The sequence below is a fragment of the Equus quagga genome, chromosome 10 (genome assembly GCF_021613505.1).
Source record: "Equus quagga isolate Etosha38 chromosome 10, UCLA_HA_Equagga_1.0, whole genome shotgun sequence".
In the NCBI taxonomy this organism is placed as follows: domain Eukaryota; kingdom Metazoa; phylum Chordata; class Mammalia; order Perissodactyla; family Equidae; genus Equus; species Equus quagga.
The window spans coordinates 96664057-96689853 of NC_060276.1; the positions used below are offsets into that span (position 1 = coordinate 96664057).

Consider the following 25797-nt stretch of genomic DNA (forward strand, 5'->3'; position numbering starts at 1 on the left):
TCACTTGAAAATACAGCATGAAGATCTAGAGAGAGGAAGAAAAAGTAAGTGATTTTATAGTGCTCTAAAATGTTGACATTTGAAAAATAGAAGTCCTAGGATAAAAATGCTCATGCATTTGGGTTTTTGATACAGCCAATCCTAGTAAGTTCCCTTATACTTGCCCAAGAGTTTGAATAACTAAGAGCTAGTCTGACAGGTGCCAAGCATTGTTGTTTCACAAGTAGGCACTTCAGATTTTCCAGAAAGTGACAGGCCTTCTCCCAAACCCACTTTCCATCCTTGCATTACATAATAAAATGTTCTAAGGTGGAAGCTAGATGGCTAGAACTTTTGCACACTCATTCAGGAATTTCCCAAATAATTAGTGTAATATGATTATGTCTTAGGGAAACTGGACCTCCCAGGCAGGATATCTTGGTTCTAGAAGAGTCTCTTCTGTTTACTCTCTATTTATTCTTCTGTTTAACCTAGTTTATCTTTACCAAAAAAATTGTACACTATGGTTTTTGAAAGATTGGAATACTGTTTTGTGATTATATGTGCTTGTTAATATAATTGTAATTACATTTAAAAAAAAGCTAATGCCTCCTATTAGATGGTAATCTCTATGCAATCAGAAAGGGCCAAACTCATCTGTATATATTGTCCTTATTTATCCTCATAGCACCATTCATTCAACAAAAGCTTATTGACTTTTAGTTGCTTGGAATATGTAGTGAGAAGGACAGAGGACATCTCTGTTCTAGTGGATTCTATATTCTAGTAAGTAGAGACAAACATCAAATGACTAAACTAATACATAAGAAAATATTGAGTAGCGAAAATGTTATGTTAAAAAAAACTGATAGAGTAACTAAGGAGCAAATTTAAGTAGCATATTCATGAAAAGTGTCTCTGGGCAGGTGGCACTTAAAAACTGAGTCCTGAATGATAAGGAGAGATTATTTAAAGATACAGAGGAAGAACAATTCAAGCATAGAAAATTGCTTGACACATTTGGGGGAGAGAAAGGAGACAAGTGTGGCTGAAACATAGTGTCAGAGGGCAAGAATCGTATGCAGTTAGATTGGAGAGGGAGGTAGATGCTAGAACATATAAGGATTTCAGGTAAAGAATTTAAATTTGCCTTCTCAGCGTGATGAGAATCCATTGGTTTTTACACAGAGGAATGACATCTGATTTATAGTTGAGCAGAGGAGAACGAACCAGCAAAGGAGCTGAAAATCAGCACTTAGTCGGGTGGGAGGATAATCAGGAAAGACTGGTACATGAAGCTCAAGAGAAGACAATGTCAAACATGAGGGAGCAGTTAATTGGGCTGGTAATTGAAATGTCAAGTAAGATGATATCATAAAATGGCTATTGGATTTAGGAACCTGGAGGTTGATGACAACCTTTATAAGAAATGTTTCAATACGATAATAGGCAGAGAGAATAGTAGGGTAGGGAAGTGTAAAGAGGGTAGAAAACACAAAATATTTTTCAGTGACGAGGAACACCTACCTAATAGCACAGTAGTGGGAGAGATTTGTTGGGTCAAGAGAGTTTGTTTTGTTTTGGTTGATAACAGAGAACTTCAGTAGAGAATGAGACATTGAGGATGCCAGAGGTAGCAAGTAATTTTAGGAGAAAAGTCCTTGAAAAAGTAAGAGGAGGTGGGATAAGGGGAAGAACATAGTACTGTGCCTTTCTTAACACGTGCTCTCTGTCTATACTTTCGCATTCAATTGACAGTAGAAGTGTGCAAATTTTGCTGAGCACCATAGCAGAAAATTTGCTAGGAATGGTTCTAGTTCAATAAAAAATTACATTACCCAAAATGAGGCAGAAAGAAATCGCATGTATTTGGCAAGAAATGTTTTTGGCATATAGATCAGGATACTATTCTTTTAATTTTCTATTTTAAAACTTTTATCTTTCAGGTGCTTCAAGAAGACCTAGAACAGGAGCAAGTCAGGGTCAACTCTCTCACTCACATGGTGGTGGTAGTCGATGAATCCAGTGGAGATCACGCAACTGCTGCTTTGGAAGAACAGCTAAAGGTCAGATTATTTTCTTTAATACGCTAAACGTGTCATTCAAAATAATTAATTACAATGCAGAAACTATGTAGAAAATTTATAATGTAATTTATATATTACACATATTTAGAATGCAGTCTATTTATTTAAACCAATCCAAACTATGTCCCATTCGCACATAATTCCCTTTCATTAACTACACACTGTTTGTTCACACTAGCTTCCTGTCCTTTGGAGAAATATATGAATGCAGATCTGTTTTTTTATCATAGTTGAATAATATGTATTAGAGAACTGGTCAGAGGAATATTATTTATGCCCTCTTCAAACTACAGTCTAAGAGAGGGCAAAGGTACAAAAACCACAGAAAGGATCACATTTAATCAAATAATGAGAAATTGAACAGCTTCAGTATATTTTTTCCTAGAAGCCTTCTGCTGTAGTCTTGATGAGGGCATAGCAAGATGTTTAAGTGATGGAAGTTTTGTTGGAGAGCAGTTACTTATCCTTTCAAGCCCTCAACCTGAGTCAAAGTAATTGTTTCCTTGGAAACATAACCAGTAAATATTAACAAAGGATAATGTGGATATTTTCATATTTTCTTCCTATAATAATAAAATTATAGGAGGGGAATAATAAAATTTTTACTGTAAAAAGTTAAAACAATTTCAGCAAAACTTATATATACATTTACCAAAACATCAACATTAAGGGAAAATACAACAATTTATTGTTCTGAATGTGACACATAGATTCACATATAGACGCAAGTGCAGATTATACTTGAGACATTCATTGTAGCCACCAAATGCCTGCTTTTCGCTTGTGATACTTAGGGGCCAAGTCTGACACATCTAAGGATCCAATCAATGTGTGTTTAAATAGCTTTATCAGCCCAAGGGTGTTCTAAACATAGTGTCTCTTACCCAACGTATAACACAGTTGCTTAAAGCCTTATCTCTGTTTTTTTCTCTTTTTGTGTGAAATGTGTTTTTTTATCCCAGTGAAATGTCATTTCCTCGGGTTACTGCTTTAGACTGTCAATCTGCAACAATGTTATCTCACTCTCCATTATTAAATGACAAAGAGGAAACTCTTGAACTGCTACAACTGACCATTTAATATATACTAGTGACCCATGTTAATTGCTTATGTTTCAACGAAATTGCAGGGATTACAGATTGTAAAAGGCTTATGACACCCGATACTATAATGTGTCATCTCATATGTGATCAAATATATTGTACACATACACACTCATGACCGACTAAAAGACTTCTCTGACAGACCACTGCTATATCCATTTTAGGGAATTCCATAGTTTTGATATAATAGTGTTGTAACTAATTACAGATGGGTAAAAGTCTAATACTCAATGTTTCTCAGAAATTTTCAGAAAAGATAAAAGCAGGCTGGGGGGCAGTGGTTGGGAGGGTGACTAAGAAAACACTAAAGCAGAAATTGTTCTAAGTCGTAGTATATTTTCAGTTAAAGTAACAACCGAAAAGCATCTACTTTGGCATTACCAGGCCTGGTACAAGTAGCTTTAGAATGTAATTATTCCAATGGGATGCCTGTGGGAGTAGGCCACCTTCAAAAGCAGTCCATAGGACTCACAGATAGTGACTGGATTAGATTTTAGGTGGGATAAATTAAGAGTGGTGGCCCTAAGCTTTTCTTTGTTCTCCTACTTCCTTTCATTTTCCACCTTATTTTCTGCCTTTATTTCTTTGGCTGAGAGACATCTACTAAGATAGCTGTGTTCATATGGGCTATCCCTAATTCACACAAACTCGGTCTGCATTTGCCCATGATTACCTCCCCCTTTAATTAGTGTTGACTATGGCATCTCAGCCTCCTCTTTCCCCATTAACCCCCTTTCTCTTTTTAATGCCCTCATTTCCCTCTGCATAGCCTCTTACTGTCACCTGACTTTTACATACTCTAAACTACTATCTAAAAGGGCAGAGTTAGCAAGGACTAAGTGGTGAGAAAGCCCCCGCTTTAACCTTTCTTTCTTTCCATTCCACCAGTTTCCTCAGGCCCAGAGAAATCCATATTTGAACGCTATGCCTGATTTAACCATTGGTTTGAATTCTAGAATACTGGACTTTCATTTAACTTTGACATTTTGGTGATTCTTTCTTAGGTTCTTTGCAAATGATATAATTTTGTCTTACCTAGTTTAGCTTTTAAAAGGAAGGGGAAGAGGAAGAGGAGTTGGTAGAGAAGGAGGAGGAGAGTGAGGAAATAATAAAGGATTGGGGCCAGCCTGGTGGCACAGAGGTTAAGTTCGCAAGTTCAACTTCAGCGGCCCGGGGTTCACTGGTTCGGATCCCAGGTGCAGACCTACGCACCACTTGCCAAGCCATGCTGTGGCAGGTGTCCCACATATAAAGTAGAGGAAGATGGGCATGGATGTTAGCTCAGGGCCAGTCTTCGTCAGCAGAAAAGAGGATTGGCAGTGGATGTTAGCTCAGGGCTAATCTTCCTCAAAACAAAAATTAGATTGCAATAAAGGCTAAAAAGACAAATAAACAAATACATTAGAGGAGTGACTTTAATCGCAACACAAATGCCCTCTGCATGTGATAAGAATTCTATGCTTCAGAGACCATGGACTATCATATTTCATACAGGACCCAGAGGAACTCTGTTAAAAGTAATAGGAAGAATTTTAGGAAACAGAAACAGGTATATGGACTGTGTAAAAGGAAAAAAAACTGTCAGGAACCTGAGAAGAATCCTGGAGGGCTTTGATTGTAGCAATGTCTAGTCATCTCATAGCTTGTTCCCCATGTCGATGAAAATAATCCATAACCAATCTATAAATGAAAATTTGGATGAATTTATTCTCAGCTGAAATCTGAGGACCATGGCCCGGGGCCTTTCTTCCCTAAGGAAGAAAGGGCACCAAAGAAGTGAGGTGTGCAGAGTGGTTATATACCCCCAAGCAGGACGTTTCACATATGATTGAAATGTCCCTCCCACAATAGTCACAAGATTGCCCTGTCAGCACAGTGCTTGATGGACACAGCAGGTAGTGGGTCTGCTATCTCAGAGGGCATAGCAGGAGGCAAGTCTATTGTCTCGAGCTGGGCGGTCACAGGTGAGCCCAGCAATCAGTTTCTAGCCTAAGGAAAGATGCTTAATCCTTAAGGAGATGCCAAGGTTGGGAGAGGGAGGGAAGTTGCACCTTTATCTCAAGGGCCTTTGTTCTTGCCATAGGGAATATCTAAAGCAGATATACAATGCATGCTCAACAGCCACGGTCAGGCCCTTTTGGAATCACAAGGTCAGGCCGAATTAGGTTTATACCAAATGGTTTCCTCATATTCTCCAATATATCCTGTTGCTTGCCATTTTTGTTTGTCACCCAAGACCTGTTAGTGCTTCACCCCACACCTTCTTTCTCCTTCATGGACTCCCATCTTACCACAATGTCTTAATTCATTTCGCTCCAATGTGCTGAAGTACCAGAGCCTCAAAATGGCTACTTAGTGGTCTTTAGCACAAATATTCAGAAAGGGAGAAACTAGGAAAGAAAGTCCTTGATTTAGTACAATAAGAGAGAGAGATGTTCTTATCATCTAACCATGAATTGGAACTGTGAAAATACTCCCCACAGAATATCTTTACATGTGTTGACTTAGTTCTCTGAATTCTAATGTGGGTTAGATTTTTATATTATAAGTTAAATTTTCTCTAAAAGACTTTGAGAAGTCTTCTTTTTAAAAGGTTTGAAGCAAAACAAAGTTAGGTCAGAACATATGCTTAGGAATTCTGAAAGATGGCATGGCTTATGGAGCGTAATATTCTAAAAAATGCAGTCTGTGGTAAATTAATTTGATTCTCTCTCTCTGAGGTTCAGCTTGTACCTCAGTAATGTCACAACAGGTCAGAAATTTGTCCTTAACTTTAGAGGTTTCTAGGATATCAGTACGCAGAGCTTGATTTGTAAGCAATAATTCTAGTTAACTAATGTTATTGAGAAATAACTAGAATGACCTACCTTGCTCTAGAAGGTCAGGAAAGCCCTCTGTAAGTGACCTTAAATGGGATCTGATGATTTAGTAGAAAATAATTAGGCAACGCTAGAAAGTGGGAAAGTGTTCTGGACAGGACAGTATTTATTTATTCATTTGACAGATATGTATTGAGTGCCTACTAGGTGCCAAAAGTCTAAGCTTTGAGGTTAAGTATGGACAAAACATAAATAATTCTTCTGTGATGCTTACATTCCAAGCAAGCTTCAGAATAAATAATCAAGCTTTATACTATGAAAAAGGTAATGAGAACTATAAGGAAAAAATAGACCAGAGAACAGAGCAGTTTTACATGGAGTGGCCTGGAGAAGCTTCATTGAGAAGGTGGCATTTGAGTAAAAACTAAAACAAAGTAAGGGAGGTGTTTTGGAGGTACGCAGGTCATATGTGGGCCTTTTACATTTGAAAAACTGAAAAAAGACTATAAATGGAGCATAAAGAGAGCCTAGTGTTCTAGGGAGATAGCTGTTTCTAGTAAAAAAAAATCAGAAACATGGTTAGGCCCATAGTTTACAGAAGTTGCTCTAATGGAAACACCTTCCAGAGAAAAGGCAGAGAGGTATTAAAATCCCATTTTCAGATAGGTTCTCCTGTCCACGTTAACATGTGGGAGTCCAGTTAAATGTATTGAAAGTATCTAAGGCCACAGACCCAAGAGAGTTTTTGGCATATAAAAGCCATTTGGATTATTTTGTTAAATGAGTTTAGTCTTAAAGTTACTGTCTACCATTTTGAAGAGTTAAAGATATATCAAAAGAATGGACACAGACAAGCATCCTCTTTTGAAAAAGAATAGCCTGGAAAATAACATTTTAGAGCAAATTATTAAACATAAGGCTATACATACATGTACAGTTTCTTCCTCATCCGACGAAGTTAATAAACTTGTTTGTTGAATAAAGGAATAATTTTCGAAGATGAGAAAGGTCACTAAGAGCTAAGATACATTCACTAAAATCAAGACATGAAAACCAACTTTATATCAAATGATGTTAAACAATTTGTACAAATATTATGTGGTATTATTAAGACAAATTCTTTGGTGAATGTATTAAGTTGGTTGATCCAATGGCATGGAATAAATATAAAGTATTTTGATTTCCCTAAAGTATTTTGCAAAGCCTCCTGTGATATGTCTATGGATAAAATGTGCCTTCCCATCCCTACGTGGGTTGGTGGTGAATGTCTGTGTTTTAATGTATTCCCTCCTGGTATCTGATTTATGTGTCAGAGAATTGGACTGAAGACGATTGGACTCCTTTATTCAACGTGCAGTGTCAGAAAATTTGGAGTAAAGAAGCCATGTGAGGATTTTGCTGGGGCGCTGTGTAAATTTTGCATTCACATGAGTGGTTAATGGATGATTTCCTCTCCCACATGACTTTGGAAGTTTTATAGCAATGCCTGTAAAGTTAGAATGTCACATACAAGTGTCATATACTCGTCTCTCATGTTTTAAATCAGAAAAGACATAATTAGTGGTTAAAATTTTGCTACTTAAAAAAGCAATATCTTTAAATTAATGAAGTTTTTGATAAGAAAGGTCTGACTTCCCATCCACACAGTGAATGTAAATATATATATAAATGTATACAAATGTGTGTACATATACATATATCTATACATTTGCCTTTCATCCATATGTAGGGATGCATATATATACATATATATGTATATATATGTATATATGTGTATATACAGGGAGAAAGAGAGAGAGAGAGAGAGAGAGACCAACCTTATTTGAGCACATGCTTAACATTAATTCAAAGCAAGATGATATAGATTCTTAGTAATTTTTTTTTTAAGGATTGGCACCTGAACTAACATCTGTTGCCAATCTTCTTTTTTTTCCCTTTTCTTTCTCCCCAAAGCCCCCCACTTCATAGTTGTATACTCTAGTTGTAGGTCCTTCTGGTTGTGCTATGTGGGACGCCACTGCAACATGGCCTGATGAGCGGTGCCATGTCCGCGCCAGGATCCGAACTGGCGAAACCTTGGGCTGCCGAAGTGGAGCACGCAAACTTAATCACTCGGCCACGAGGCTGGCCCCAATTCTTAGTAAATTAATGCAATCCTGGACATGGCATAATGTCTAGATTACAAGGACTAATACTTATGTTCTGTGCTGGTTTGAATACACTCTATATTTTAGTATTTTAGCTGGAGTTTTCCAGAATGGTGGCATCCTGTAAACAATGTTTGTAGAACCAAGTATTATTTAATTTTAAGGAAAACATAAGCAAAGATAAGGGACACGTGAACAGTACTGTTGTGTTGAAAAAGGAAGGCATTTCTCTTGTTACTTCAGAAGGTTGGGCTATCAAAAATAGGCAGAAATTGATAAGCCTGTATGTCTTCTGTGCAGATCTCTTTCCCAAGCCCAATTTCTTCTGATTTTCTTCTGTGTATATTCACCTTGAAGTCCAAAAGGCACCTCAAGCTCAACAAGGTGAAACTTAACTCATTGTGCCCTACTTCCCTCTAAACCTGCTTCCTTTACTGACTTCCCCATATTTGGTATTGCACCACCATTCACCATGACACTTGTACCAGAAACCTGGAGTCACGCCAGACACATCCCTTTCCTTTCCCTGTGAGCCCTCCACATGTAATCAGTCCTAGCATTTCTTAACTATCTCTCATATTCATTATTTCATCTTTGCTCCTGTCACTATTTCCCAAGGTAAAGCCCATATCATCAACCCCTGGAAGTCCTTGCCTGCATTCTTACCTCTCTTCAATCCAATTTCCACATTGACATCAGTGTAGAGTCTCAGGAATCTATTTAATATAGTTTCTCTTCTACTTAAAATCCTTCGTTGCTTTCCATCTTCTGCAGAGCCTCATCACTTAGGCCTGAAATGATTTTTATTACCTTACCCCTACCTGTCTCTCAATGCTTGTCTCCTCTTAGCCCGCTTGTGTCCTTCAACCTATATTCTATTCCTACAAGCTATCTCTGGTTCTCTGTATGACACCATCTTTGTACATGCTATTCTTGTTACTTGGAATACTCATCTTCCTGATGTCTGCCTTGAAAACTCCTACTTCATTTAGAAAACTCGGTTCAAATTCTCTTCCTTGAAGCTGGTTTTTCTATGCAGTGATACCCATTCCCTTTTTGGTGCCATCTCTGTACCATAATTATGCCTCTGTTGGTTGGAAGGAAATAGTCTACTACAAGGTAGTTGTTCAGAAATGCTATTTATAATGTCCCTATCTTATCATGGCTTGAAAATTGGGGTGTGTAACTAAATGTGTTTATAGTACATACCTTTGGGATAATTTGGGGAGGAAAAAAGTCTATGAAATGTTAAAGCCTATAGAATAAAGTAATAGAGATTATTTATGAAGAGGAATATGGATGAAAATATTTTTTGATGTTTCTCTCTAGTTTCTAATTTTATATTTGGTGAATAAACAGCATTTTTAAAAATAAAAATAAATGTGATGGAAATAATTTCACTAAGCCAAGTGTCAACAATTTTTACCCATGAAGCAATGATTATTAGCACTTTTATGTGCTCATTATTTTCTAAGAACTTTACATACTTTGTATGTAATGCTATCCCTGTTTCAGAAATGAAAAAGCTGATGTCTAGTGAAATTTAGATCCAAGTTCACGTAGGTTGCAAGTTGCAGAGCTGGGGCTGGTGTTGAGATCTGTGTGATACCTCAGCCTGGGCTTTCTCCTAATCTCTCAGTTTCACAGGAGAAAACTACTGTGTGACCTTGAGAAAATTATTACAGGGGAAATATATGCAAGTGTGTTGGAATGATAATATTCTTTATGAATATGTGTTAATTCTAATATAGTCTAAAGAGAATTCTGGCCTTTTTGACCTCTGAAAAAACTTTAAACTTTACACTATGACACAATTTTTTTTTAAGAAAATGTATTGAAGTATCCAGAAAAGTACGCAAATCATAATTATAGCTTGAAGATGTCACAAAGGTAACATACTCATTGTTCCACACCCAGATAAAAAGATAGTATGTTCCCAGCAATCCAAAAACCCTCATTAAACCCTATCATAGTTATAAACTTTTCCCACTTCTCAAAGGTAACCTCTATCCAGATTTGTACCTCAGATTAATTTTATTTTTAACTTAATGTAAATAGAGTTGCATAATATATATAATTTTGTCCCTGACTTTGTCACTTGATGTTTGCAAGATTCATCCATGTTGCATATAGCATTAGTTCATTAATTTTCATGGCTGGATAGTATTCCTTTTTATGAATATACCACAATTTAATTATGCATTCTACTGTTCATAAAATTTGGGTTGTTTCTCGTTTAGGACCATTACCCATAATGCTGCTATGAACATAATTGTACATATATTTTTGTGAATATATGGATGCTTTTGTATTTTGTATACACCTAGGATTAGAATTGCTGAATTGTTGGGTATGGGTAGCTTTATAGGTGTTACCAAAGAGGATTTCAAAATTGCTGTATAAATTTATACTTTCATCAGTAGTGAATAAACGTAGAAATTGCTTCACGTCTCTTCAATACTTGGTATTGTCAGATTTTTAATTTGGGCCCTTCTCGTGGCTATATAATAGCATCTCTTGTTTTCATTTGCATGTGCCAATGACTAATGAGGTTGAGCACTATTTCAGTTGTTTACTGGCTATTTGAAAGACCTCTCTTTTGAAATGCCTATTTTTCTATTGGATTGTCTATATTTCTTTCAGTGATTTGTTGTAGTTATTTTTAAATATATATGCTGGATTTTAATCCTTTGTTGGTTATCTATATTACAATTTCGTTTTTTTTTTTTTTTACTGGATACCTTGCCTTTTTACTCTTTAATTCTATCTATTTTAATACACAGAAGTTTTAAATTCAATATACTCCAATATTTTGTTATGGTTAGTATATTTTTGTCCTGAATTTAAAAATAAAGTTTCCTGCTCTAAGACAGAGAAGATATTCTCCTGCATTGCCGTATAGGGGCTTTATTGCTTTATCTTTCCTATTACAACCCATCTAGTATGTCTGGTATGAGGAAGGGATAAATATCCATTTTTTTCCCATTTGGATCCAATTGAAATAGCATAACGTATTGCAAAGACCATTCTTTCCCCAATGTTCTGATGTGTCACCTTTAATCAAATGCCCATACATGCATGGGTCACTTTATGGACTCTGATAATTTCTGTGTGTAAATTTGCCTATACTTATGCCAATACCACATTGTTTTAGTTGCTATATCTTTATGATAAATATTGATATCTGGTAGTATTGTAAAAGAACAATTGTAACAGATGGCCAAACAGGCAAGGAAGAATTTATTCAAAACTATTACAATTAGGCATCAAGACTGTTACAATAGGGAAAAGAGGCTGAACTCAGTTCCACTGAACAAAAGGCAGGAGGGTTTGTTAGTGCTGGGATGAGCTAGAGTAAAAGCACTGGAGGACATTATGGGGTTGGACGGTCAATGTGGTTATGCCATCTGTGTTTGCTAATTGTCCCTTATTAGAGTTAGGCTCCTACTCTCCCACAGAGACTGGGAGACAGGGCACTATGTTTCTTGATAATTACTTTTCAAAGGGATGGCTCGCAGGTCCTTGAGAAAGACATTCTTGGTTTGTAGAATATTTACATCTCAAAGGGGCAGAGAAAAAATGTACAATTGCAAGTTTTCTAAAGTAAGTGCTCTAAGAAAAAGGAGGTCAGGGGCCTATAGTCTAAAGTTTAGTAAAGCTAAGGGGGACACTAAATCTATCTTAGCCAATATAAGCCCTTTATATTTGTTTTCTCTTTTTTAAAGATTATCTTGGCTATTTTTGTTCATTTGCATTTCCATATATTTTTTTAAGATTTTATTTTTTCCTTTTCCTCCCCAAAGCCCCCCGGTACACATTTGTGTATTTTTAGTTGTGGGTCCTTCTAGTTGTGGCATGTGGGATGCTGCCTCAGCATGGCCCGATGAGCGGTGCCCTGTCCACGCCCAGGATTGGAACTGGTGAACCCCTGGGCTGCTGAAGCAGAGCGTGTGAACTTAACCACATGACCGCGGGCTGGCCCCTGCATTTCCATATTTTAGGATCAGCTTGTCAACCCCCTTCCCCCCAAAAAAACCCACTATGGTTTTAATTGGATTTCATTGAATATATAGATCACCTTTTGGTGAATTAATATGTTTATTATATGAAGTGTTTCAATTCATGAATATGAAATAGCCTTCCATTTATTTTGGTCTTTGTTTTCTCTCAATAGTGTTTTATGGTTTTCAAGATAGTGGGTCTTAGACTTTTTATGAAATTTATTCCTAGGTTTTTGACAGTTTTTGCTGTTGTTTTAAGTGGTATCTTTTTAAAATTTCATTTTCTATTTGTCTGTGGCTGATATGGAGAAATACAATTGATTTTTGTTCCTTGACCTTGTATCCAGAGACCATGCTAAATTTACTTCTTAATTGGAATAGTTATCTGTAGCATCACTTAGATGTACATTTACAGATTGTTTGTGAGTAATGACAGGTTTGCTTCTTTCTTTCCAATCATTAATTTTATTAATTTTTCTTGTCTTATTGTGCTGCTAACTCTAGTACAATGAGATCATCATTGATATGTATATCTCACTTTAGGATTCAGGACTGAGGCTTTTTGTAAATCATCATAAAGTGTGATGTTTTCTGTAGGTTTCTTGTAGGTGCCTTTTATTCCTAGTGTTCTAAGAAGTTTTTTTATTATTGGGTGCTGAATTTTATCAAACATTTTTTCAGAATCACTTGAGACGATAACGTTAGTTTTCTCCTTTGCTCTGTTAATATGTCAAATCACATTGCTACATTTTTTTTAAGATTTAATTTTTTTCCTTTTTCTCCCCAAAGCCCCCAAGTACGTAGTTGTATATTCTTCATTGTGAGTCCTTCTAGTTGTGGCATGTGGATGCTGCCTCAGCGTGGCTCGAGGAGCAGTGCCATGTCCACACCCAGGATTTGAACCAACAAAACACTGGAGCCGCCTGCAGCAGAGCGGGCGAACTTAACCACTGGGCCACGGGGCTGGCCCCCACATTGCTACATTTTTAGTGTTAAAATAGACTTGCTTTCCTGAGATAAACCAATCATGAATGATATGTATAATCCTTTTTATTTATTGCTTGCTTTTCTTTGCTAACACTTGCTAACATTTGATTTAGGGTTTTCCTATTGTGTCTATGAAAGAGATTGGCCTGTTATTTTCCTTTCTTATAATATGCTTGCTAGGTTTAAGTACCTGATTATGCAGGGGTGGGAACTTGCCATTTGCACCTGGAATTTTCTTTATGGGGAAGTTTCAAATGAAAGATTCAATAAAGAGACAGAAGACTTCCTATTTTTGATTTCCACTTTTTGATATTTTGGATCTTCCTTTTCCAGATTTTCCATTTTTTGGTCAGTTTGAGTAGTTTCTGTCTTTCTAGGAATTTGTCTATTGCATCTAAAATTAAAAATATATTTATATAAAACTCCATTTGGTTCACGTCTATTTAATAATATTTTTATTTGTTATCAATGTTTGAAGTTCAGGAAATATGATATAAAACTATGAATTTCTAGCCTCTCTGGAAAAGTGAGTGATCTGATGATCCTTGGCCTGTTTCCCTGCATACTAACCTTGGTAGGAATCAAATAGCTCCATCTCCTTTAGCATAGGCTCTCCATTTAGCTACAGCCCCATCACGCCCCATCCTCTTACACCTAGATTACTTTGTGCATTTTATTATGTATACACATTAGAATTTGTGATTTCTTATAGATGGACTATTCCAATGCCAAATGTTAGAATGAAGCATAGAGGGATATTTGTTTTCCACTCACTTGATTACAAAAAAGACACACGATGGAGCATGCTCCTGGTATAAAAATGTAAAAGTAAAAGATTTTAAACTCTTGTACAAAACATAAGCCTTAATAGACTATAGGTAAAATGTGAAAACCTAGTAATTTTAGTTTCATGCTGAAATATTTCACTGTATTTTGTATTAACATTCTATTACGCTCTAAATTTATCACATCTAAAAACAAAAGCTGATTTTCGATCAGCTAAACTCTGAATCCTTACCAGTCACAAGCATCTCCATAATTCATCACAGTTTTCAGAGCATTTTTGCATTTGTTGACCTATCTGACCCTACCAGTGACCTGGCTAGGAGGGTTCCAGGGTAGGTACTATTATCTCCATTTCAGTAGTGGGAAAACTAAGTTATAGCAAAGATTAAGAGTTTGCTGACAGATATTACCAAGATGGGCAACAGTAGAGCTGGAACAAGAATTCAGGCAATCTGTACTTTAAGCCTAGTCATGTGTAGCAGCTTAGCGGATTCAGAGATTCTGCTATATGGCTAATGCCCATTGTAAGTATTAAAGATCTAGAATTTGAGGTAGAGAGGACAGGACGTCATGTGTAACTCTCTCCTCCTGTGGGTCTTCAAATTCACCATAAATAGCTCTGTTGTTACCATAAATTATTGGTAGACAGGTTTTTGATTAAGAAGAAAGAGAAAAAAGGTTCTAAGACAACACTAGGAAGAAAATCCCTATATTGATAACTGCAGTGGTGGTATTCAGCTTTGAGGCATGCATATTGCATGTGAAATGCATGTATTACTCCACAAGACATTAAACACAAAGGTAAGGAGCCCTCCTCAAGAAGTTCAGAGACTGTGAGGCATAAAACAATCAAGACAGTAAAACCTCAATTTACTGAGGAGTGCCTGCGAATGTGATGCGCTGGAAACAATACTGTCATGCTGGAATGCTCCTTAGGACTCCTGCTCGTTATTTTCTGGTATCCCAATTGAATAGACTGGTGGGAGCTGGAGAGTACAGAGTTTATTAAGCTGCCACAGAACATTAAATAATAGCCTGCAAATAATAACAGCAACAACAACAGGGCCTTTCCAGATTTATTCATTAGCACTTTGTAAACTCATAAAAATAAGTAATATATGGAACTGACTGTATCAGCACAGGAGATCATGCTTCTTCAAGTTAAAATCTCATTACATTTTAAGCATAATCACCAAGGCAAAATTTCATTAATTAGACAGTCATATTTACCTTTTAAAAATAAGTCCTTGCAAAGAGCACATTTTTGATCTGAAAGTATAAGTATTTTCTGCTTTTAAAAAATATTTTAAACAAATATGGAGTTATAATATCAAAAATGTTTTTAGATCAAATTATAACATTAGGCTTCAAATCCCTTTTGAGTGGGTTAGATAAAATGTTTAGTTAAATCTGGTCAAACTTCTGCTAAAATTAAATATGAGAAGACTCAAAAAAGCTCAAGCGTCTGTACGTCTCACTCTAGGTTGTATAGCATAAATTACAAGGCGTATTTTTTGTGTCGAATGCTCTACTGAGTGAATGGCGTTGTGAAAGAGCATGGCTTGTAGCCAGATGGATCTGAGGTCCAATCCCAGATAGTCAATCCTGTGGCCTATCTGGCCTGAAGACAAGTTACTTAACCCATCTGTGTGTCAGTTTCCTCATCCGTAAACTGCGCCTTTAGAAGTGAAACAATCAGGAGCTCTTTGAGTTCAGTCAGGAGTCATTATAGGATCATTTCAACAGAAGTAAGGATGATATTTTCAGAGAAACTTCCAAGAAGTGTATCCTAATACCTCAGAACATGTTTTTCCACCCTGGACCATATGTTAGACCGTGAAGATATAAGGCACGCATTTTTATAGGATGCTGCTTCAGTTAACAGTTTGTAAAAACATGTAAAATTGAGAAGAGAATCATAAACTTGGCCAAACATTAGTCAGTAGTACTCTACCCTATTTCTAGCCTCATAGTGGGTGTTATTTTATTTCTTTCCATAAGTTATTTGATATTATTTCCATTTCACCATCGGTAAAATGAAGTTGCTTATCCTTTTTAAGTGCATAGCTGTTTATAAAGTAAGAAAGAAAAATCAAAAAATAAGTTATGTTGTAGAAGGCTCATTACACGTAAAATTCATTTAGCTGGGGAGTATATTCCAGGGTCTTAAACTGTAATAAAATGAGATGGTCTGCTGCTGCCTCCGTCTCTTATAAACCCCAGTTGCTGCTGCATCGTGTGGTCCATGGCACGTAATTGTTTCTTTCTTGGTGGACATACTCCTAGGAAAACTTTATCTCTTAATGCCAATCTTGCTGGGTACAGTTTAGTTCTCAGATTCTGTCACTGGCTTCAATAAATTCAAGAGTCAAGGTACTTAAGTTTTACCTCCCAGGCTTGTCATATTTTTTCAGTTGCCTCTATCCAAATGTTCTTTTGATTGCCATTTTTCACTTTTGCTTTGAAAAACCAACTCAACCAAACAAAGGAACTCAAATGAGAAATGTCCTTGGCGTGTATAACAATATGAGATGTGAATTAAATGGGAGGGAAAAATCCTCCCCGTTGCGGATCTGTGAATAGATGATAATGGAGTTGTGATTTAGCCCATGAAAATGTGTTAGAGTAGGTGAACTGACCTTTAGCTTCTCTTACTGCTGTGACAAAATGAGGACATAGATAAAAATTAATTTCTCCTTATCGGTTTATGAGATATTGTAATTCATTTTCATTTGTGTGTGTCATGTTTACGTAGATTTACAAAATATATGCATTATTTCTAAAAGCTCAAGGCATTTATACATTTAAATGGAAATTCCAAGAAACACTGATTTTTTTCTCTGAAGAAGAGGTTTCTAATCCTAATATAGTGATTCTTTAAAAAAAAATTTAGCTTCCTGTCAATCCCATTTGATCCAATCCTTTATATGTGTCTAACAATTTGGTTACATCCCTTCAGGCAATGATAGGAACCAGCATTTTTGAATGATTATAGAGCTGACAGATAACCTTTCAATTGCTTAGCTCCATCCTTTGTAATTCAAATTAGGACCAATATGTCCAAGCAATAAACAGGTAAATTATAAATTCAAGCACTATGTGCATCTATTTGTATTTGTGCATATAGCATTGCGAAAATCTCCTTGTGGGCAGACATGTACAGCACACAAGCAAGCAATTTCTAATTCACTTATCTCCTTTTACTGAGATCAATAAAAAGCACCATGCCCACATTGTAACAGAAGTGACTTAGATTCAGTTCAGTGAGAGTTTTCTGAGGGTAAGCTAGATTTAAGCAGTGGAATATGTTACAAAAGGATATATATGCTCTCTTGTGTTGGAAATCTTCAAAGAAGAATATACTTGAAGACTAAACATCTATTTGTGAAGATTTAATAAGTACTTTTCTAGAGTGACTACAGTAAAATAGATGACCCTTGGTGGTTCTTATAAAATTTGATATAAATACCATGATGAAGTGAAATGCAAATAACCACCAATACTTTTATAACTTGGTTCAAATTAGAACTGCTTTCCAAAATATAATCTTGTTTAATATTTGTATCAATTCTTTTAGGGGTTTGTATGATTATTTTCTTCACAAGAGATTAAATAATTCAGCCATAAAATTTCCTGAAAAAATCACTTGATTTTATTGGAGGGATATATAATAATACCAATCTCTCAAAGGATTGCCAGAATTATTATAAGAAAATTGTGTATTTTAAATGTTTTGTAATTTGAAAAGACACATATATATTGGCAATCCAAGCAATTGACTGACCTACAAATTGAATCCAAGTTATTGGCTCTAGACAATTTTTTTTTTCTGCTGAGGAAGATTTGCCCGTAGCTAACATCTGTGCCAATCTTCCTCTATTTTGTGTGTGGGTTGCTGCCACAGTATGGCCGCCGCCAAGTGTTATGTAGGTCCATATCCAGGAACCAAACCCAGGCTGCCAAAGTGGAACACACTGAACTTAGCCATTAGGCCATGGGGCTTCCCCAGCTCTAGACACTTTTATCTTCCCCACATTAAAACATAAAATCACAAAATGACAACGTATTTGTATTTGGGAAGTTGTGTCGCAATAAATTATTAAAAATCTGCTGTATTTGAACAATTTTAGTTAATTTTACTCTAGTAATTGAAACACATTCTCTAAAATTTTCCTACTCTAATAAGTACATTGTTACTTTTAACAACTTTAGTTTTGTGAGATAATTTGTATCGCCATGGAATCAGCCTCTCTTAAATATATCTTTTGTATTAGTTTGTCAGAGCTGCCATAACAAAATACCAACGACTGGGTGGCTTAAACAACAGAAACTTATGTTCTCACAGTTCCAGAGGCTAGAAGTCCAAGACCAAGGTATCAGCAGGTTTGGTTTCTTCTGAGGCTTCTCCTTGGCTTGCAGACGGCCGCCTTCTCACTATGCCCTCACATGGTCTCTTTTTTGTGCCCACACATCCCTGCTGTCTTTCTGTGTGTCCAAATTTCCTCTTCTTATAAGGACACCTGTCAGATTGGAGTAGAGCCCACCCTAACAGCCTCATTTTAACTTAAAAGTCCTTTCTTTAAAGGCCCTATCTCCAAATATAGTCACATTCTGGAGTAGAGGGGGATAGCGCTTCAATATATGAATTTTAGGGAGACACAGTTCAGCCCATAACATCTTTATTCTGTTTATTTTTGTCACATAGTACATGTTCAATAAATATTTATTGTTTAAATAAACCCATGATTGATGAATGAATGAATTGGAGACTACCAATCACTATAATTTAAATTAAGTATTGGCTGCGTTATAAACCTGCTTAATGAATTATCAAAATTATCTGTTATCATTATTTGAATACAAAGGACACTTTTAATAACATTCTTAAAATAGTTGTCTTAAGTAGGTTGACTCTGTGCCTAAAGGAATAATCATCCTTAGTTTTCTGTGACTCATTCATATAGTGAAAAAAACTATAGTGTAATGTATATTGCATTAATATATTTTGGAATTTCTCTAAATTTAATAATCTTAAGCAATCTAGTATGTGGAGGTCTTTATTTGGATTTGTTTTATAGGATGTTGTATTAGAATTAATAACTTGTAAATGTTCCTCTATGAGATTACAAACCTAAGATGCTACTTCAGTGGACACTTTCTTTGTGTGTCTTATAGCACTAGGGAAAAGATGCTATATCTTTTTACAAGTCTCAGTTCATTTTCTTACATTTATGAAAACAATGCTATAGTTTGAATTTATCCCTTTCCCCTTTGACTCCTATCTCTACTGGGGTTGAAGAGCTGCAATAAACATCGCACAATTTGACCTTTTGTATCACATCCTCAAATCAGGCAGATGGTGTAGTTTATGGCTAAGGGGTAAGATTTTCTCTGTTGGAAGCTAATTTTTTCACAACTAATCCATTAACAGATATGTTGCATGCCATTTTACCTGATGCATACTGACATGGTCACTAGGAAGTTCACTAAAATAACTTCTAATATGTTTTAGAAAAAAATCCCAAGGACTTGGTTGTAATAATTAAATGGCTAATATTGAATTCATTGATTTATGTTAGCACATTTCCTCTGGGTATCCTCCATTGCTGTTTCAGGGCTATGGCTTCTGTCATAAACTAGTGTAATTCAAAAGGAGTCGAGCAGAGAGTGAAACTATAAAAAATATGAAAATCAGTTACATTATGCTAAAAGCAATAACATTTTTATTGACATTTCTGAAGAAAAACTGAAAACTCACTTGTGACTCAGCTGCATGTGAGAACATGATCATTTTCATACTGTAGTAAAATATGTATTGCTTACTCCTTACCCATGCATGGGACTCCCTTTTTGAAAAGATGGTAGTTTAAACAAATTTTTAAAAATTTAAATGAGTCTCTGAGCCGCCTACTAATAGGTGGATTTTTTCATGTTGTTAATTACATATGTATCATTTGATTCATTTATTAATATCTTCTAAGTGGATCAATCTAAACATGTAGCATCAAGTAAGGTAGAAATTAGATATGAAATAGGTGTGTAAAAAACATGAGTTACAAATTTTTTTTCTCTAGCTTTAATTCTACACAAAAATAAAGCATGTCCATATTTTGAGATACTTCTAGTTTTAAAAATCCAATAGCTATGGGAAAATAATTTTCTTATCTATGAGAAAGTCAAAAAAGTTTAAATTTTAGGGTCTGAAGTGCATCATGATGGAGTTGAAATGATACATTTTTTCATCTTAAAACAATCCCTTTGCACAGAAATCATCACAACATTTTTTCATCTAGAACCATTGATACTTGGTTTATGTTACATATTAAAATAGTGTATACACATAGGCATTAGCAACATGCTAAAGATATGACAGTTATTACTCAGGGCATGTTACAATTTTTCCACTAGAGTTGTTTAGAGATATAGTGATTTTAAATACTTTATAATAATAATCCAGATAATTTTTAAAATCCACATATGGATACAATTCAAGTCACTAAAACTTTTCTTTTACAAACAAGACATTAAGTAATTCTAATTATACAGGACTGCTTCAAATAAGATTATTTTTAGGCATACTACTTAGTAGTCAGACTTTTATTCTTTGGGGTGTTTTTTCTGACCTAAGAAAGATACACATTTTACATGTTATGAGTGCAAACTTCTCTTTAATTCTATATTTATATCTTTGCTAACTTAGATTTACTTTAGAAGCATTTCGAATAGTGGTATGATAACTGCTTTAGACTTCTTCTAAGTATCTTTGCTTTTCAATGTAAGGTGAAAGAGTGAGTGAGAAAATCTAAAGACAAATCAAAGGTGCAATGCTTATCTAATTACAAGCAGAAGCAGGAAGGGTGGCCTTTACAACTCCTAGCATATATAAGAGTCTCAAAATTAGATACTTTCCCTAATCATTCATGCCATTTTTAAGGAAATTCAGTTAACAATTAATTGTTTGTTGACGTTGTGGTGGGTTGTCTCTTCCCCAGGTCCTGGGAGATCGGTGGGCAAACATCTGTAGGTGGACAGAAGATCGCTGGGTTCTTTTACAAGACATCCTTCTAAAATGGCAACGTTTTACTGAAGAACAGGTGAGTCATGTGGGGGAAACTATCAGTGAAAGACATGGAGAGATGTTAAATGGATAAATGAAAAAAATGAGATGATCTATTTAATGATAATTATTTTTTTGGAATTATTTGATTTCTTTCAGTGCCTTTTTAGTACATGGCTTTCAGAAAAAGAAGATGCAGTGAACAAGATTCACACAACTGGCTTTAAGGATCAAAGTGAAATGTTATCCAGTCTTCAAAAGCTGGCCGTATGTATTTTTTAGCTTTCAGTGGTATTTTTTAAAAACCCAATAGTTTATGTTAACACCCTTATTTGGTCTTTCTCTTCCTTCAAATCTTAAACCAAATGTTCATTGTTCTTGCTTAGATCATAGTCTTCAATGATATCATGTTGTTACTTTTCTTAATTAAAATAGGGAAACCTATAGTTTTTTAGTCAGCTCAGGCTGCTATAACGAAATACCGTAGACTGGGTCACTTGAACAACAGACATTTACTTCTCACAGTTCTGGAGAGTGGGAAGTCCAAGATCAAGATGCCAGCAGATTTAGTTCTTGGTGAGGCCCTCTTCCTGACTTGTAGACTGCTCCTCCTTGCTTTATCTTCACATGGTGGAAAGAGGAAACTCTGGTGTCTCTTCCTCTTCCCATAAGGGCATGAGTCTCATCATGGGGGCTCCACCTTCATGACCTCCTTTAAACCTAATTACCTCCCAAAGGCCCCAACTCTTAATACTATCACCTTGGAGGGATAGGGTTTGAACATATGGGTTTTGTGGGGACACAAACAGTCCATAACATTACACCCCTGGCCCCTCCAAATTCATGTCTTTCTCACATGCAAAATACATTCATTCTATCCCAACAGCCCCCCTAAATCTTAATTGGTTCCAGCAACATCTCTACAGTGTAAAGTCCAAAGTCTCATCACCATCTAAATCGGATATGAGTAAGACTCTAGGTATAATTCATCCTGAGGCCAAATTCCTCTCCAGCTGTGAACCTGTGAAACCAGACAAGTCATGTGCTTCCAAAATACAATGATGGCATTGGCAGAGGAGAGACATAGCCATTCCAAAAGGGAGAAATAAGAAAGAAGGAAGGGATGATAGGCCCCAAATAAGTCTAAAGCATAGCAAGGAAAATTCCATTAGATCTTAAGGATCAGAGAATAATCCTCTTTGGACCCATGTCCTGCCTTCCAGGACCACCGGAGTGGCAGCATCACCCCCAGGGCTCCAAAAGATTGCCTCGCCTTTCACCTCCACAGGGCACGTCCACAGTGGCTCTCTGCAGCAACCCTCAGGACTCTCTGTGATAGCCCCTCTCCTGAGGCACAGGATGGGTCCTCCTGCCCCCCTCTCCACCCAGGAGGAACTAGCCCTGCCCCCTGGGCCTGTGGTGGGAGTGACAGCCCTGATGATCTCTGAATCACCTACATCATTCTTCCCTTTTCTTGAGGAATAGCACATGTTTGAAGCCTTCCTTCCATCTGTCCAATTTTTCTCTGTTTCCGTTGTCCCAGCTGGTAGTTTCTGCTGGTATAATCCCATCTCTATTCCTGGCTTCTGATGAGATGGCTGATTAAGTCTCTGGTTCACACTCACACTAATTTCCTTATCAACTGATTGGTAAGCCATACCCTTAGTGTTCTCTTCTGAACATGCTTTTCATTTTTTGCAGTATGGATAGGCTGAGAATTTTCCAAATCTGTAAGTGCTGGTTCATTTTTGCTTAAGCATTCCTTCTTCAATTCATTTCTCTCTTCTCGCATTTAACCATAAGCAGTCAAAAGAAACCATGCCACTCCTTTAACACTTTGCTTAGATATCTCCTAAGGATAGCTAATTTCTTAGCTAAGTATCCAATTCCATCACTCACAAGTTGCCCCTTCCACATAACTCTAGAACATGGACACAATTCAGTCAAGTTCTTTGCCACTTTATTAAAAAAATGGTCTTATCTCAATTGTCCAATAATATTTTCCTTATTTCTGTCTGAGACCTCATCAGAATGGCCTTTACCATCTATATTTATACCAACATTCTGTTCAAGACTATTTATTTATTCTTTAAAAAGATGGAAGCTTTCTCTATAGTTCTCCCTTTTCTCTTTGAGCGCTCACCAGAATTGATTTTGGCAATCCCTTCATGGAAATCTCGACTTTTTCTGACATGCATCTCAAAACTCTTCCAGCCTCTGCCCATTACTCAATTCCAAAGCCATTTCCACATTTTTAGGTATTTGTTACAGCAATACCCCACCTCTTAGTACCAATTCCTGTCTTAGTCTGCTCAGGCTGCTATAACAAAATACCATAGACTGGGTGCCTTAAACGACAGACATATATTTCTCACAGTTCTGGAAGCTGGGAGGCACAAGATCGAGGTGCTGGCAGATTTGGTTATTAGCAAGGCCTTTTTCCTGGCTCCTGGACAGTACTTCCTTGCTGTATCCTCACATGGTGGAGATAGAAGCAGCTGTGATGTCTCTTCCTCTTCTTTTAAGGGCACTAATCCCATCATGAGGGCTCTATTCTCTTGACCTCATCTAAACCTATTTACCTCCCAAAATCCCCACCTCCTAATATTATCACATTGGGGGATAAGGCCTTCAACATATGAATTTTGGAGGGATACAAACATTAATTCCAAAAGATATAGGTAGATTTTCAACTTTGTTTTTTCAAACAAAATTGTACTCTTGAAAAAATAGGGCCTTGTAGTTAAGTTCGGCATGCTCCACTTGGGTGGCCTGGGTTCAGTTTCAGGGTGCAGACCTACACCACCCATCTCAGTGGCCATACTGTGACAGCAGCTCACATACAAAATAGAGGAAGATTGGCAACAGATGTTAGCTGAGGGTGACTCTTCCTCAGCAAAAAAAAAAAAAAAGAGAGAGAGAGAGAAGAAAAAATTTAGCAGATGTTAGCTGAGGGTGACGCTTCCTCAGCAAACAAACAAACAAACAAAAAAAACGAGGGAGGAAAAAGAAAAAATATAGCATACCTGGAATAAGACTTCAGTTAAAATAAAAAAGTAACACTAAGAAGTACATGTGAACATTCTGTAAATTTCTAAACAGTATAGTTCTAAAGCCATAGGTGTAAGTTGATTCTCTGAGAAATATGAGAAGTATAAGAGATGATTATCCTCACATATAAGGGGCTTATACCCTAGTTTGGAAAACAGGAAAAAACACTAAAGCAAACTAAATGACATTGATTATAAGAGCTTGTGTGTTTTGAGAAATGAGGGAACTTTGGCAGTAAAAGGACATCAAGGAAGGCTTCACTAAGACATTTCAGTTTGAGTTGAACATTACAGGATTGAGAAAGATCTCTAAAACTTCCCTTCCACTGTGAATTTTATCATTTTCCAATAAAGGAGAGGCCAATCTAATATTGACCTTCATTTTTAAAATAAAATATTGCATAATTAGGATTTCTTTTTGATTTTTGATAGGTCAATTCTATTAAATGCTAACTTGATGTCACCTTTAATATAAAGCAAAGGCCTATTGGAAATCATGTATCACAATTTTTCCCAAGTGAATCTATTTATATCTGTATTGATATTATGGATTACACTTCATAGTAATTAAATCATTTATTTAAAGCTAACCTCAAATAAATTTCCCCAGTTAAATTTGTACCATTTTACCAAATATTTATTTGTGTCATACTTTTTTTGCTCCATCGTTACTAATCTTTAGACCTTTAATTTAAAATAGATTCACTTATGTATTACTTGTTATTACAGGCTTGCTTATTATTGAGAAGAAATCGTTCCTCAAAGAATATTCTTGAGTGATGTGACTGCTAAAGACAGATTTCACAAAAACAGTCTATATATGTATCAAAAATGCAAAAATACCAGTGATACATTTGTAATTTTGTTCTGGTGATGGAGAGCCATTGAAAGTTTGATAACAATCATTTTTGCATTTTTGGAATACTCTTTGGCAGTAAGACCTTTGGTAATAAGGAGACCAATTAGCAGATGTGAACTAAGTAGCATTGGGCATGAAGAGGAGGAGAGAGACAAAGTTATTTCAGAAGAGGAGATCGAGTCCAGGGAAAAAACACGTGACATGTATAAGGCGTCACAGAACATTAGTAGCAAGTTAAAATGAACACCCAGACATCCAGACTCAGATCAAGGCCTTTTAAGCTATTTCAAAACTCCTCGTATTATTTGATTCCTTGACAAAAAATATGGCAATCGAGAACTGTCATTTTGAACACTCATGTGCCACTATGTTGACATTTTCATGAGTAAAACACTTTACTAGCCTCAAGGCCCTGAAAATGCTCTCTTAGCAAAGTCTCAATAATTTTTCAATATGATTAAAATTCAAATTATGTCACCTTACTTGTGAACAAAGTGAAAATATGTTTTGTATAAGTCTTACCATTTGATGGGTTAAGCCAATTAACAAAACCTGACAGCTGGTCTAGAATTTGAGGTAAAATTCCCCTGCTGACTCAGGCAGTGAATAAGAATTTAATGTTCATTAAAGTATGTCACAATCTGAGACCCAAAACAGGTACCATCTGTCACCAGTTCCTACTACATACCTAGGTATAGATCCAGTGTGCTAAAACTCTCTTTTATTTACAATCAGTGTAATTTGTTTAGAAATATTATCACTAATAACCCATGGGATTTTCTCCTACTTTTCCTTTGAGGTGGGAGATGAGGAGTCAGTTATTTCATTTCTTCTAGATCTGTGGTTTTATTCAAATCATGTAGGTATACTGTTTTCTTATGGTCAAAACTGAGTTTTTATTTGGTGTAAAAGGATGAAAAGA

At 36.1% G+C, this 25797-nt stretch overlaps 1 protein-coding gene across 9 annotated transcripts in view; it reads left to right on the forward strand.

Annotated features, from left to right (window-relative positions):
• DMD (dystrophin) overlaps positions 1 to 25797 on the forward strand; it is a 2273580-nt gene that overhangs the window by 887062 nt on the left and 1360721 nt on the right. For all 9 annotated transcript variants that reach the window (XM_046672830.1, XM_046672828.1, XM_046672833.1 and 6 more), the window contains 3 exons: positions 1926 to 2045; positions 20902 to 21003; positions 21126 to 21233. In XM_046672830.1, the coding sequence (XP_046528786.1) occupies positions 1926 to 2045; positions 20902 to 21003; positions 21126 to 21233 (330 nt within the window). The remainder of the gene's footprint in view (positions 1 to 1925; positions 2046 to 20901; positions 21004 to 21125; positions 21234 to 25797) is intronic.